The sequence below is a fragment of the Hemitrygon akajei genome, chromosome 3 (genome assembly GCF_048418815.1).
Source record: "Hemitrygon akajei chromosome 3, sHemAka1.3, whole genome shotgun sequence".
In the NCBI taxonomy this organism is placed as follows: domain Eukaryota; kingdom Metazoa; phylum Chordata; class Chondrichthyes; order Myliobatiformes; family Dasyatidae; genus Hemitrygon; species Hemitrygon akajei.
Genome location: NC_133126.1, coordinates 118,773,347 through 118,786,908, shown reverse-complemented (window position 1 = coordinate 118,786,908; position 13,562 = coordinate 118,773,347). Strand labels below are relative to the sequence as shown.

Here is a 13,562-nt window from a genome sequence, read left to right as displayed (position 1 = left end):
TCCAGATCTGAGTTAACTTTACTCTTTACATTCCAGTCTTGGACTGGGTCAGATTCAGTACACATTCTGTTTCTCATTCAATAGTGCATTGTTCCAGCTTGGGGCAATTTTCCCTATTACACTTTATCCTAATGACATCTTTACATGCACCAAGCAAAATTATACCCTTGGTCACGTAACAATTGTACAATTGTACACAGAAAACTGTGACTTAAAACAATTTTAAGAGATTGGAAAATACTAAAGCTTAGAAAAGCAACAACATTAAATTATAAATGAATATAAAAAGATGCTCAAAAATTTGCACAGATAAATAATATAAATAAAATGAAGAGAAGCATGAAATTAGTTTATGAATAATGATAGTGAAAATATTGATGAGTTATTTGGCAAGTTTGTATCAGAAAGATTAATGCATTGGATGTGATGTTAAACAGGGAAATCAGAAAGGACATGAAATGTTTGCAGTCGCTAGGAGGACATAATGGAAAGGGGGAGATAATTGATAAAGAATCTGAGAAGATAGAGAAAAATCTTGTTATCTCCTTTGGATTGCACCCAAACATATTTAAAAAGAAAGTTGACAGAAGGATAGCAGAGGCTCTGTCATGCATATTTAAAACTTCATTTTATAGAGGGCTTGCGGCCAGTTTGAGTGAATTCCTCATTTAATGTGGGAAATAGAACACAGTACCACAGAACCAGGTAGCTTAGCACCTGTAGGTAGGAAAGGTAATATTTATAAAAAGATGCAGCTGACAGTCATCTGGCAGATGAAGATTATGTAAGGACAACTTTGAAAGGGAAGATCGTCTTTGACCAATTTTTGTGAATTGTCCAAAGGAGCAGCAGAGAAAAAAGGCAGAATGGGAGATGATATATAACACAGAAAAACTACAGCACAATACAGGCCCTTCAGCCCACAATGCTGTGCCGAACATGTATTTAGATATAGTAAGATGTTCAGAGGCTTTTGATTAGGCAAAGTACAGTCCATTCTTGATTAAGATCAATGCATGTCAAATTTGAGGAGAGTATCAGAATGATAAATTAACTATCATCAAAACAGTAAGCAGACAGTAGAGGTAGTTAGAGATAGGGACTCATTTGAGAAAGGTGAGAAGTCTTCCAGAGGGACTGTTGCTAGGATAACTCTCCATGCTTTGCATTAGTAATTTAAACATGGAAGAAGGAAAAATCAGGAAATCAGGAGAGCTGAAAAGGGCCATCATAGTTTTAAAATATGGGTTCCCCACCTTTTATATGCCATAGATCCCTAACATTAACCATGGGGTCTGTGGACCCCAGGCTGGGAACCGCTGTTTTAAAGGGAATCTCTGAAAGTGACAATACAAATAGGCAGGGTGGTAAAAAAGGCATGAGCTGTTTGGGGCGTTGAACATAGAAGTTAGAAAGTCAGGTAGCAGCTGTATAAAGCTTTGCACAGGCCACATTTGGAGTCTTGTGCACACTTCTGGTCACCGCATTACAGAAAGGATATGGAGGTTTTGGAGAGTGTGCAGAAGAGTTTCACCAGGATATTACCTGGACCAGAGTAAGATTGAGAGTGAGAGGACAAATGGATTGTTTTCTCTGGAGCATCAGAGGCTGAGGGCAACCTGATAGAGGTACATAAAATTGTGATAGCTATAGATATGGTATACAGGCAGAGTCTTTCTCTTCCAGTGCGTAAATATAAAATACGAAAGGGCTTAGCTTTAAGGTGAGAGGGCAAAAGTTTAAGGGAAATTTTTGAGTCCGTTTTTTTTTAAACAAAGAGGGTGTAGATGCCTGGAATGAACTACCAGAGGAAGTGGTGGAGCAGATACGACAGCAACATTTAAGATGTACTTAGACAGACACAAAACACGGGTAGTTAATGGGAGGATTATAGAGTAAGTGCAGGTAGATGTGCAGTTTAAATTGACATCATGGCTGGCACAGATATCCTGACCCAAAAGGCCTGTCTCTCTGTTGTACTGTTCTACGTAGAGTTATACAACACAGAAACAGGCCATTCAACCCATCAGGTCTTTCCTACCCAATACACACCATTTCATACTGATCTTATTTTATTCTCACTACGTTGCCATCAACTGCCCCCCCCCCCCACACCAGCCTCCATCACTTACCCACACTGAGGCCAAATAGCCTCCCAACCCATGTTTGTAGAATGCAGGAGAGAACTAAAGCACATAGGGGTACTCACACAGCAACAAGGAAATGGTGCAAACTCCAGAAGACAACATTGAACTGGGTTCACTGGAGCTGCAAAGCAGCAGCTCTATGGTGCATGACACTCTGATATCCATCATGCTCCCACATCAATGAAAATAGTGAAGCTGGTTTACAAGCAATAAAAATGATACAAATTTCTGAGATCCATGAGGTAAATACAGTGAATTCTGGTTAATTGTGTCATTGGTTAATAGGGGCAGCAGCTTATTTAGACAACTTGTAAGGAACAAAACCTAACTGAGAAAATAACCAAGGATTCCCTTTCTTTGTTTAGGATATTATGCTGCTTAATTGGGATAGGAAACTGTTGCTGAACAGTTTGTAACTACAGTCAGTTGAGTGTGTTTACATGGCCGTTAGACACCTCACTGTGCTGAGAGCAAACAGTTTTTTGATAGCGTCAGTTGTGTGTGTTTGTGTTCAAAAAGCAGTGATTTTGACGAGAACACTGTGGTTTCAATCATTCAGGCTTGGAGATGCCAGAAACAGCCAGGAGTGAAATTGAATGATTTCACTTCTTCAGCAAATGAGGAACTATGAAGTATTTGAAGGTATCGACAATCACGTTGAATGTTATCCTTGGTCCCTACTGGACACTCAGCTCTCACCTGTGGCTCCAAGTAGCCATTTGCATGTGATAGCGGCCACTCCCCAGTAGACTGCTTCAACAAGTGGGCTAAACCAGGTGAGGGTAGTCTGCAGGTCTCATACCCCAGTGAGATAGGGACTTGCCTGTCTTAGCATGCAAAGACAGCTCTGGTGGACTGAGTGGATGAAATCTAAGGTGACGTTCAGCAGCCAGGAAGGCGGTTCTGCAACATTCCATGGAGAACGTAGGGCATGCTGAGTCACAGAAGAAGTCAAGGTCATCCACTGCAACCAAGGAAGACCCCAGATGTGATGACTACTCGTCACTGGGCCCTGACTTCCGAGACAAGAGAGTGGAACTGCCCCAGTGCAATGGCTTCTCCTCTTTAAAAACTCTCCTGCACAGGTTTCCTGTCATTGTTAGTTGTGACAAATAACCACCAGTAGTATAGGTAGTTTTCTAATTCGTTATGATTTCATTTACATGCATACTTTGTTAATGCAGTTAAGTGGTACTTTGTCTTTTTTATACCTCTTTAATTATTTCCGTAAAACTTGGGCTAATTGGGATTACTGCTTAATTGGGCCAAAATGTACTGGCCCTGGTGCAACCCAATTGACCAGAATCCACAGTATTTGAAAAACTCTGTGTATCATACCATTGTTTGACACATAGGGTATCTGCATATTCAAAAAATATATGGCAAGATATATCACAATTCACCCTTATGATAGTGAACAGTGAACTAGTTATTGAGAAACACCTAAGCAAAGGGCTGTTTTCAGTAGAATGTAGAAGAGACAGAGGCGTCCTAGTGGAGGCCCTGGATGAGGCTTAATAAAAGACAGAGGTATTGTGATGGAGGTCCTGCATAAGGTTTGTAAAGACTGAAATTCAGTTACATGAAGCAAACTACCAACAGCAAAGCCCAAATTGCTGAAAATGCCCAGAAGATTCTAGGAGGCAACAATCCCATTAAATGTCATTCGTTTTGAAAAGTTAACTATTGGCCAGATCTTCTGAAAAGTGCCATGATTATAAAATAATCAACAATAAATTCAGGAGGAAATTTAGAAGAATTCTTTTGACAAGAATAGTTACAGTTAATGGATAAATTAGTTCTAGATGGGGGAAGAAAGGAACAGAAAGTCTGATGACTGGCCTGCTTGAAGAGTGTTAGAGAAACCTCATGGCATATCATACATCAGCATCAAGTGGTTAGACCAGATGACCTGTTTCTGCATTTTAGATGCATTTCAATGTACAGTCTAGATTGATGTGAAGTGCAGCATTAAGAAACTGTTATACAATGAGAATTATAAAATTTAATTTGAGTGAGACATTGGACATTTTTCCTCACAAGTGAATATACAAAACCCTGATGAAGGGCAGGGAAGTCCTCCCCAGAGACTAATCAATATTTATCCATCAGCTAGTGCTGAGAAAGCAGATCTCCCACAGCCAAACCATTTGCTGCACTTAAGAATACATTCATTCCATGTCCTGTTTCTCCGTTTTATTTTTTTCCAAAGTACCTCAATAACTGTAAAGTGCTAGGAATGCCCCTGAGGTCATGAAAGGCTTCAATATAAGCATTTTCTTTCTTCCTGGAGACAACGGCCCTTTGTACCTGCAGCTTCAGCATCAGGATACATTTTATTCTATTTCACCTATTTGCATTGCATGTTTATAGCTATAGACATAATCTATTGGGTCCAAACATAATGAATTCACAGCTGGGTAACTCCTATCTGCTGCACACAGGTATGTTATGTTTGATAATTCCAAAGCTAATCCAAAGGAAAATATAGAGGAGGGGATATTCATGTATGCTTAGTTCACTTAACTTCTGTGAGGCATGTACTTATGACATGGTGGCGTAATAACATATGCCATTCACGTACTTTTACACACATATATAACCTGTAATGAATTATGTAAACAACAAAGAATGCTTAATAAAGCAATATATTTGCAATATTACTCAAATATTAATTAAATATTAAATACATAACAAGGTATGGTGCGCATCTGTTAGGATAAAATGATAGTTGTAGAATTTTGCTTGGCTGTTGCCATCAGATAAAAGGTACAAGAGCCTCAGGAATCACACCACCAGGTTCAAGAATAGTTACCACCCTTCAACCATCAAGATGTACCGTGGAGAGCATTCTGACAGGCTGCATCCCTGTCTGGTATTTGGGGGGGGGGGGGGGGGAGTGTGAGGGGCTACTGCACAGGACCGAAAGAAGCTGCAGAGGTTTATAGGTCTAGTCAGCTCCACCTTGGGTACTAGCCTACAAAGTACCCAGGACATCTTCAGGGAGTGGTGTCTCAGAAAGGCAGCTTCCTTTATTAAGGACCTCCAGCACCCAGGGCATGCCCTTTTCTCACTGTTACCATCAGGGAGGAGGTACAGAAGCCTGAAAGCACACACTCAGTGATTCAGGGACAGCTTCTTCCCTTCTGCCATCCAATTCCTAAATGGGCATTGAACCCTTGGACACTACCTCACTTTTTTTAATGTACAGTATTTCTGTTTTTTGTATGTTTTTTAATCTATTTAATATACATATACTGTAATTGATTTACTAATTTTATTATTTTTATTTATTTTATCTTCTTTATTATGTATTGCATCGAACTGCTGCTGCTAAGTTAAATTTCACGTCAGATGCTGGTGATAGTAAACCTGATTCTGATTCTGACGTGTTCCCACAACCAATAGACTCACTTTCAATGACTCTTCATCTCATATTCTCAATAGTTATTGCTACTTATTTATATCTGCATTTGCACTGTTTGTTTCTGCAGCTTGGTAGAATTCCCTAATTGGGTCGTCTTTCATTGATCTGGTTATAGTTCCTATTCTATAGATTTGTTGAATCTGCCCACTAGAAAATGAATCTCAGGGTTGTATATGTTGGCATATATGCACTTTTGATGATAAAATTTACTTTGAACTTTGGGTGTATGTTAACTATATCTGGTTTGGTTTTATCATTTGATTTGATTTCTTATTGTCACATGTGCTGAGATACAGTGAAAATCTTTTGATTGGTTGCTGTCCAGGCAGATCATGTGATACATAAGTACATTGAATCAGTAAAAAGAAAACAGTGCAGAATGCAGTGCAGCAGCTTCAGAGAAATAGCAATGCAGGTGGACAAATGAAGTGTAAGATAATTGTCCTTTCCTGCTGTTTCAGCTGAGGTTGACCTTGTTCGTAAAGAGATGGACTTACAGCTAATCAATGTCAACCGAGAGAAGGAGTTGTTACAAGAAAAACTGGGTCAGGTGGAGAAGGAGAGCCACATCTCACTGAAAAATGAGCAACAACTCCGTGAAGAGGACGTTGAAAGACTTCAGAAAGAGAAGGTATGCGGTAATCAAGCCAAGTATCAACTGAATATTGAGTTTTGCATGTGTGTTATACAAATCCCATGCAAAGCTACTCCATTATCCACAATAATTGCCTATAGTAATGTTTCTACTTCTCAAATGTAAATAAGGTATTGTATGTTCAGTGCTTCTTTATAACTGGTAACTTTATAATTAGTATCATCTTTATGAAACACAGCCTAGAATTGTTATATCCAAAATGGTTTTCAATACTGAGCCCATAGATTCAATGAAATTTTATTGTGGGTAGGTTTTGAACAATGGGGACAGTTCAGGTTACACAGTGAAAATAAAGCATTTGTTGCACTCTACAGGAATGGCTGCGCATTGAGCTGACAGCGGAGAAAGCTGAGGCTGTTCAGCACCTTCAACAGGAGCGTGAAGAACTAATCAGCCACTTTGAAGAGGAGAAGGAGGAGCTGAACGAAGAAATTCTCACTTTACAAAAAGAAAGGGATGAGAGACTGATCCAGGCAGAGAGCATAAAGCAGCAGGTGATGAGCATATTTGACTTTCCCAAGGGTCACAGTGTAATTGAATGGCCATCAATGAGGTTGGACCACAAGATACAGTACAGAGAGGTCTCTCTAGGAATGAAGTGGTTGAACTTTATTACTGTACAAAAAAGAGGCTTTAAAACCTTGAGAGGATTGCATGCATATTAAAGTTTTTTTAAATATCATAGAAATACATAGATTCAGAAAGCAAGTGAGGCATAAATTTTACAAGACAGTGAAGAAAAAATGTGCAAGACATTACTGCAAAAAGCAAAATTCAGAATCAAATAAGGGTTGGCGTGGACAGAGTGGGTCAGTGGACCTTTTTCCATGCTGACCCTACATTTTCTACACAGTGAAAGAAGGGTGTTGGAAAGAGTCAGTCTGGTCCTCACTTTCTATTCCATCAAGTTTGACATTGCTGGCTACCTTCTGCCAGTTAGTTGGTCAATGAGTAGAAGTTTGATCTGTAACCCTGTAGGTCCTGAACATGCTGCTAGATCCAAGTTAAGTGCTTTCCCGCAGAGAAGGAATTCTCCCAGCATCCCATCAGGTTCTAGCCGTCATTTGCTTGTTTTCTGATGGTCAGATATTCCATATCCAAAAATGGATAACATGAATTTTAAGCAGAATTTGAAAAAAAAACATTAGTACTGAGGTTTGAGCCAACATCTAATTTTCACTCTAGCTGCCCACTGGAACACAAAACAAAAGAACACAATAAAATGGGAACAGGAGGAGGCCATCAGATCCCTGAAAGCTGCCCCATCATTTGCTATAATTGTGGCTGATCTGTGCTGGCCACAGCTCTTCTTCTGTGCCAGTTCCACACAATTCACAATTCCTCAACGTCCTGTCTTCACCTTAAAGTATCTGGTGTCTACCATCCGCAGGGGCAGAGAATTCCAGAGAATCATTACAATGGGAAATGGTATGTGTACTTGCCTCAGTTTTACATGACAGGCCCTTTACTTTGTAACTAAGTCCACATGTTTGTGATTCTTCCACCAGTGAAAACATATCAGCATTAACACTGTCAAGCCCACTTTGGATCCCATATTTACAGTGGGATGCAAAAGTTTGGGCACTCCTGGTCAAAATTTCTGTTACTGTGAATAGCTAAGCGAGTAAAAGATGATCTGATTACAAAAGGCATAAAGTTAAAGATGACACATTTCTTTAATATTTTAAGCAAGATTATTTTTTTATTTCCATCTATTACAGTTTCAAAATAACAAAAAAGGAAAAGGGCCTGAAGCAAAAGTTTGGGCACCCTGCGTGGTCAGTACTTAGTAACACCCCCTTTGGCAAGTATCACAGCTTGTAAACACTTTCTGTAGCCAGCTAAGAGTCTTTCAATTCTTGTTTGGTGGTTTTTCGCCCATTCTTCCTTGCAAAAGGCTTCTAGTTCTGTCATATTTTTGGGCTGTCTTGCATGCACTGCTCTTTTGAGGTCTATCCACAGATTTCTGATGATGTTCAGGTCAGGAAACTGTGAGGGCCATGGCAAAACCTTCAGCTTGCACCTCTTGAGGTAGTCCATTGTGGATTTTGAGGTATGTTTAGGATCATTATCCTGTAGTAGAAGCCATCTTCTTTTCATCTTCAGCTTTTTTACAGAATTTGCTGATATTTAATTGATTCCCTCTACCAGTGAAATGTTCCCCGTGCCACTGGCTGGACACAAGCCCAAAGCATGATCGATTCACCCCCGTGCTTAACAGTGGGAGAGGTGTTCTTTTCATGAAATTCTTCATCCTTTTTTCTCCAAACATACCTTTGCTCATTGCAGCCAAAAAGTTCTATTTTAACTTCATCAGTCCACAGGACTTATTTCCAAAATGCATCAGGCTTGTTTAGATGTTCCTTTGCAAACTTCTGACACAAATTTTGTGGTGAGGATGCAGGAAAGATTTTCTTCTGATGACTCTTCTATGAAGGTCATATTTGTGCAGGTGTTGCTGCACAGTAGAACAGTGCACCACCACTCCAGAGTCTGCTAAATCTTTCTGAAGGTCTTTTGCAGTCAACCAGGGGTTTTGATTTGCTTTTCTAGCAATCCTACGAGCAGTTCTCTTGGAAAGTTTTCTTGGTCTTCCAGACCTCAACTTGACCTCCACCATTCCTGTTAACTGCCATTTCTTAATTACATTACGGACTGAGGAAACGGCTACCTGAAAACGCTTTGCTATCTTCTTATAGCCTTCTCCTGCTTAGTGGGCATCATTTCTTTTAATTTTCAGAGTGCTAGGCAGCTGCTTTGAGGAGCCCATGGCTGCTGATTGTTGGGACAAGGTTTGAGGAGTCAGGGTATTTATAAAGCTTTGAAATTTGCATCACCTGGCCTTTCCTAACAATGACTGTGAACAAACCATAGCCCTAACAAGCTAATTAAGGTCTGAGACCTTGGTAAAAGTTATCTGAGAGTTCAAATCTCTTGGGGTGCCCAAACTTTTGAATGGTGCTCCTTTCCTTTTTTTTCCACTCTAAAATTGTACAAAACAAAAATAATACACTAAGCTTGCTTAAAATATTGAAAAACATGTTTCATCTTAAACTTTATGACTTTTGGAGATCAGTTCATCTTCTACTCACTTAACTATTCACAGTAACAGAAATTTTGACCAGGGTGCCCAAACTTTTGCATGCCACTGTAAGTATGATCTACTGTGATTCTAATAAATTCAATGGAATATGAGCCCAGACAATCTAGCTTCTCTTGAGAGGACAGTCCTCTCATCCCAGGAATTAGACTGGTGAATCTCCTTTGGATTACCTTCAGTGTTGCTGTATCATGGGACAGTGAGCATTACAACATAGTACAGGCCCTTCGGCTCATGACGTTCTGCCGACCTTTTAGCTTGTTTGATGTCAATCTTTTGCATACCCCTCCATTTTTCTGTCATCCATGAGCCTATCTAGAAGTTCCTTAAATGCCCCTAATGTATCTGCCTTTACCATCACCACAGCAGTGCACTGCACACACTCTGCAAAAACTTCCATCTGATGTGCCCCTATACCTCCCACCAATGACCTTAAAATTAGGCCCCTCTGATGAACCATTTCCGCCCTGGGATAAAGTCACTGGGTATCCATTCTACCTGTGTCTTTTATCATCTTGTATACATCTACCGTCACTCTCATCTTCCTTTATATCAGAGAAAAATACCCTTGCTTGCGTAACCTGTCCTACAATCCAGGCAGAATACTGATAAATCTCCTCTGCACCCACTCTAAATCTTCCACATCCTTCCTGTAACAAGGCATCCAAAACTGAACACAATATTCCAAGTGTGGTCTAATCTGGGTTTATACAGCTGAAACCTTACCTCACAGCTCTGGAACTCAAATACCCAACTAATGAAGGCCAACACACCATAAACCTTCTAACAACCTGCACAGCAACTTTGAGGGATCTATGGACATGGACCCTAAGATCCCTCTGTTCCTCCACACAGTTAAGAATCCTGCCATTAACCCTGTTCCCAACCTTCTAAAGTGAATCATTTTAAAATTTGCAATCCATCTGCTATTTTCAGTCCAGCTCTGCATCCTGTTATAACCTACAGCAACCTTCTACACTATCAACAACTCATATCATCTGCAAACTTAGTCACTCACCTTTCCACTTCCTCGTTCACATCATTGATACAAGTCACAAAGAGAAGGGGTCCCAGAGCAGATTCCTGCAGATCAACACTGGTCACTGACCTCCAGGAAAAATACTGTCCATCTGCGACCACCCTCTGCTTTCTATGGACAAGTCAGTTCTGTAAATACACAGCCAAGTTTCCCTTGACCATGCCTCCTGACTTTCTCAATGAGCCTACCATAGGGGACTTTATCAAATGCTTTACTAAAATCCATAAATACCACATCTTTTTCTCTACCTTCATCAATGTGCTTTGTCACATCCTCAAAGAATTCATTCAGGCTTGTGAGGCTTGTGTTGTGTGGAATCAGGTTTGTAGATTCAATGAGTGGGAACAGAAGACACTCACTACTGATTAGTAGGTTAACTATTTACAGGACAAGACAGACACTGAATATTCAGTAAACCCCTCAAGCTACACACCATTGCAAATACTTATGTAAACTAAGCACTGAAATGGTGGGACAAAGCAGACGCTTAAATATACACAGCGGTAAATACTGATCTAAAGTGTGAACCTAGGCCCTCTTTACTGCAACACACCCCTACTGCCTACCTTATGAGCTTTGTATATTGTTGCTGAATCCTAAAATCTTTCCAACCTTCTGGCACAGTGTAAGCCCTTTCACCATGTATGTCCTAATTTTTATTTGACCTCCTTTGTTGACCACAGATTGTGCCTCTTTTTAGTGGAATCCCTTTTTCTAATTGGGATAAGTTTCTGGACCAGCTGTTTGTACATTTTCTACCATTCACCTACTAGAATGTTTCTTAGCTCATTTTCCCAGTCCATCTTAGATGGTCAACATCTTCAACTCGGGAGACAAGTGGTAAGAGTAAGTCAAATTTTATGACAGAATAACTGTTAAGAATCATTGTTGGACTGAAGTTGCACTTATCAGACAGGAACAGTAAATTTCCTGTCTGTCTACCAAGGTTGTCATGGGGACAATATGATGTCTAGAAAAAAAGTTGAGCCATCAGTTGTACGAGATGCTCCATAATTCACGATCAAATTCTTCATCCTCTTTCACTAGAAGCTATCAGTCTGCTCAGATCTTTACAGCAATTGGAGCAAACTATGTTGTTTTTCTTTTCAAGGCTTTGTATCTTAAAGAGTCAGAGAAAAATATCCTGTCTGAAAAACTCAGCCATACTCAGCGAGAGCTTGGTAATTCAACCATCGAGATTGATCGATTGAAGCGAGAAATGCAGACTCAACAGGAGCAGGACAAGGTGATAATCATTTGCTTTCATGAGTATTTCCATGTTTTAAAATCCAATGAAATGAACGCCTAGTCTGACTGTGTAATCACTGACAGCAAGATTATACAGAGACTAGAAAATTACATATTATTCTATAGCAACACCTACAGAATGCTGGAGAAATGCAGCAGGTCAGGCAGCATCTATGAAGATGAATAAATGGATGATATTCTAAGCTGAGACCCTTCATCAGGACTGGAAAGGAAGGGGAAGACACCAAAATAAAAAGGTGTGGGTGGGAAGGAGGACAAGCTCCAAGGTGACAGGTTAAACCAGGTAGGTGGGAAAGGTCAAAGGCTGGAGGAGGAATCTGATGAGAGGAGAGTGGACCATGGGAGAAAGGGAACAAGCAGGGGCACCAGGGGAGCTGATAGGCAAATCAGGTGAAGAGGCAAAAGGCCAGAGTGGAGAATAGAAGAAGAAAGAAGCGGGAGGGGAAAAAAAGAGAAAAAAATTTACCCAAAGGAGAAACCAATGTTCATGCCATCAGCTTGGAGGCTGCCTGGATGGAATATGAAGTGTGCTCCTCCACTTTGAAAGTGTTTTCCTTTACAGGACATCAGAGATATCCTCCTTCTTCAAAGAGCAGGGTCTCCCTTCCCCGCTGTTGATGCTGCCCACTCCCACACCTCCTCCATATCCCAGACATCCTCGCTCACCCCTCTTCCCACCACCTTAACAGGAATAGAGTTCCTCTTGTCCTCATCTACCATCTCATGAGCCTCCTCATCCAACACATAGCTTTCCATAACTTCTGCTATCTTCAGTAGGATCTTACCACCAAACCCATCTTTATTTCCTTCCCCCACCACTTTAAGCTTTCTGTCGGGATCACTCCCTCTGTATATCCCTTGTCCATTTGTCCCTCTCAATCAATTTCCCTCCTGGCACATATCCATGCAAGCTAGTGAAATGTTACACTTGCCCTTTCACCTCTTCCCTTACCTCCATTCAGGGCCCCAAACAGTCCTTCCAGGTGAGGCAGCACTTCACCTGTGAATCTGTTGGGGGTCATTTATTTTATTCAGTGCTCCCACTGCACTCTCCTCTACATTGGTGGGACCAGACAGAAATTGGTGTACCCCTTTGTCGAACATATCCGCTCCATCTGCCGAAAGTAGAATTTCCGGATGGCCAAACATTTTAAATCCTATCTCCATTCCCATTCCAAGATGTTGGTCTGTGCTCTCCTCTTGTGCCACAATGAGACCACCCTCAGGATGGAGGAGCAACACCTTATAGCTCATCTAGGTAACTTCCAACCTGATGGCATGAACATCGATTTCTCTTTACAGTAATTTACATTTCTCTTTTTTTCCTTTCCCCCTCCTTCTTTCATCTTATTTCTTATCTCTTCTCCTTGCCTGACTATCACCTCCACTGGTGCCCTCCCTTTCTTCTATGGCTCACTCTCCTTTCCTATTAGTTTCCTTCTTCAGCTCTTTATCACCCTCTAGCTATTCTCCTTCCCCTCCACCCACCTTTTTATTCTGGGGTCTTCCCCCTTCCTTTCAAGTCCTGATGTAGGCTCTTGACTATTTATTCATTTTAGATGCTACCTGACTTGCTAAGTTCCTCCAGCATTTTGTATGTGTTTCTCTAGATTTCCAGCATCTGCAGAATCTTCTGTATTTAGATATTCTATAGTTTAAAGAAACTATTCTATAGTATAAAATGGAGTTCCTGTAAATCAAAACCTTCCCCAATGAATAAGAGAGGAACTTCTCATTTATATCATCTTGTTTTCTTCAGGATACCATTAACACCATTAATACTGACCTTAAGGACCTCCAGAGCCGGTTTGAGGAAGCAGTGGCCGCACATGAACGAGAAGTCAAACGTCTTAACGAGCAGCTGAAAGATTTAACCCGTCAGAGAGAGGTGTCTCACAGAGAGGTGGGTTCAGGAACAACCTGTT

General features: G+C 40.7%; 1 protein-coding gene across 1 annotated transcript in view; it reads left to right on the top strand.

Annotated features, from left to right (window-relative positions):
* LOC140725332 (uncharacterized) overlaps positions 1-13,562 on the top strand; it is a 348,409-nt gene that overhangs the window by 218,866 nt on the left and 115,981 nt on the right. The window contains exons 20-23 of the mRNA XM_073040660.1: positions 6,036-6,205; positions 6,544-6,723; positions 11,480-11,614; positions 13,397-13,540. Of these exons, the coding sequence (XP_072896761.1) occupies positions 6,036-6,205; positions 6,544-6,723; positions 11,480-11,614; positions 13,397-13,540 (629 nt within the window). The remainder of the gene's footprint in view (positions 1-6,035; positions 6,206-6,543; positions 6,724-11,479; positions 11,615-13,396; positions 13,541-13,562) is intronic.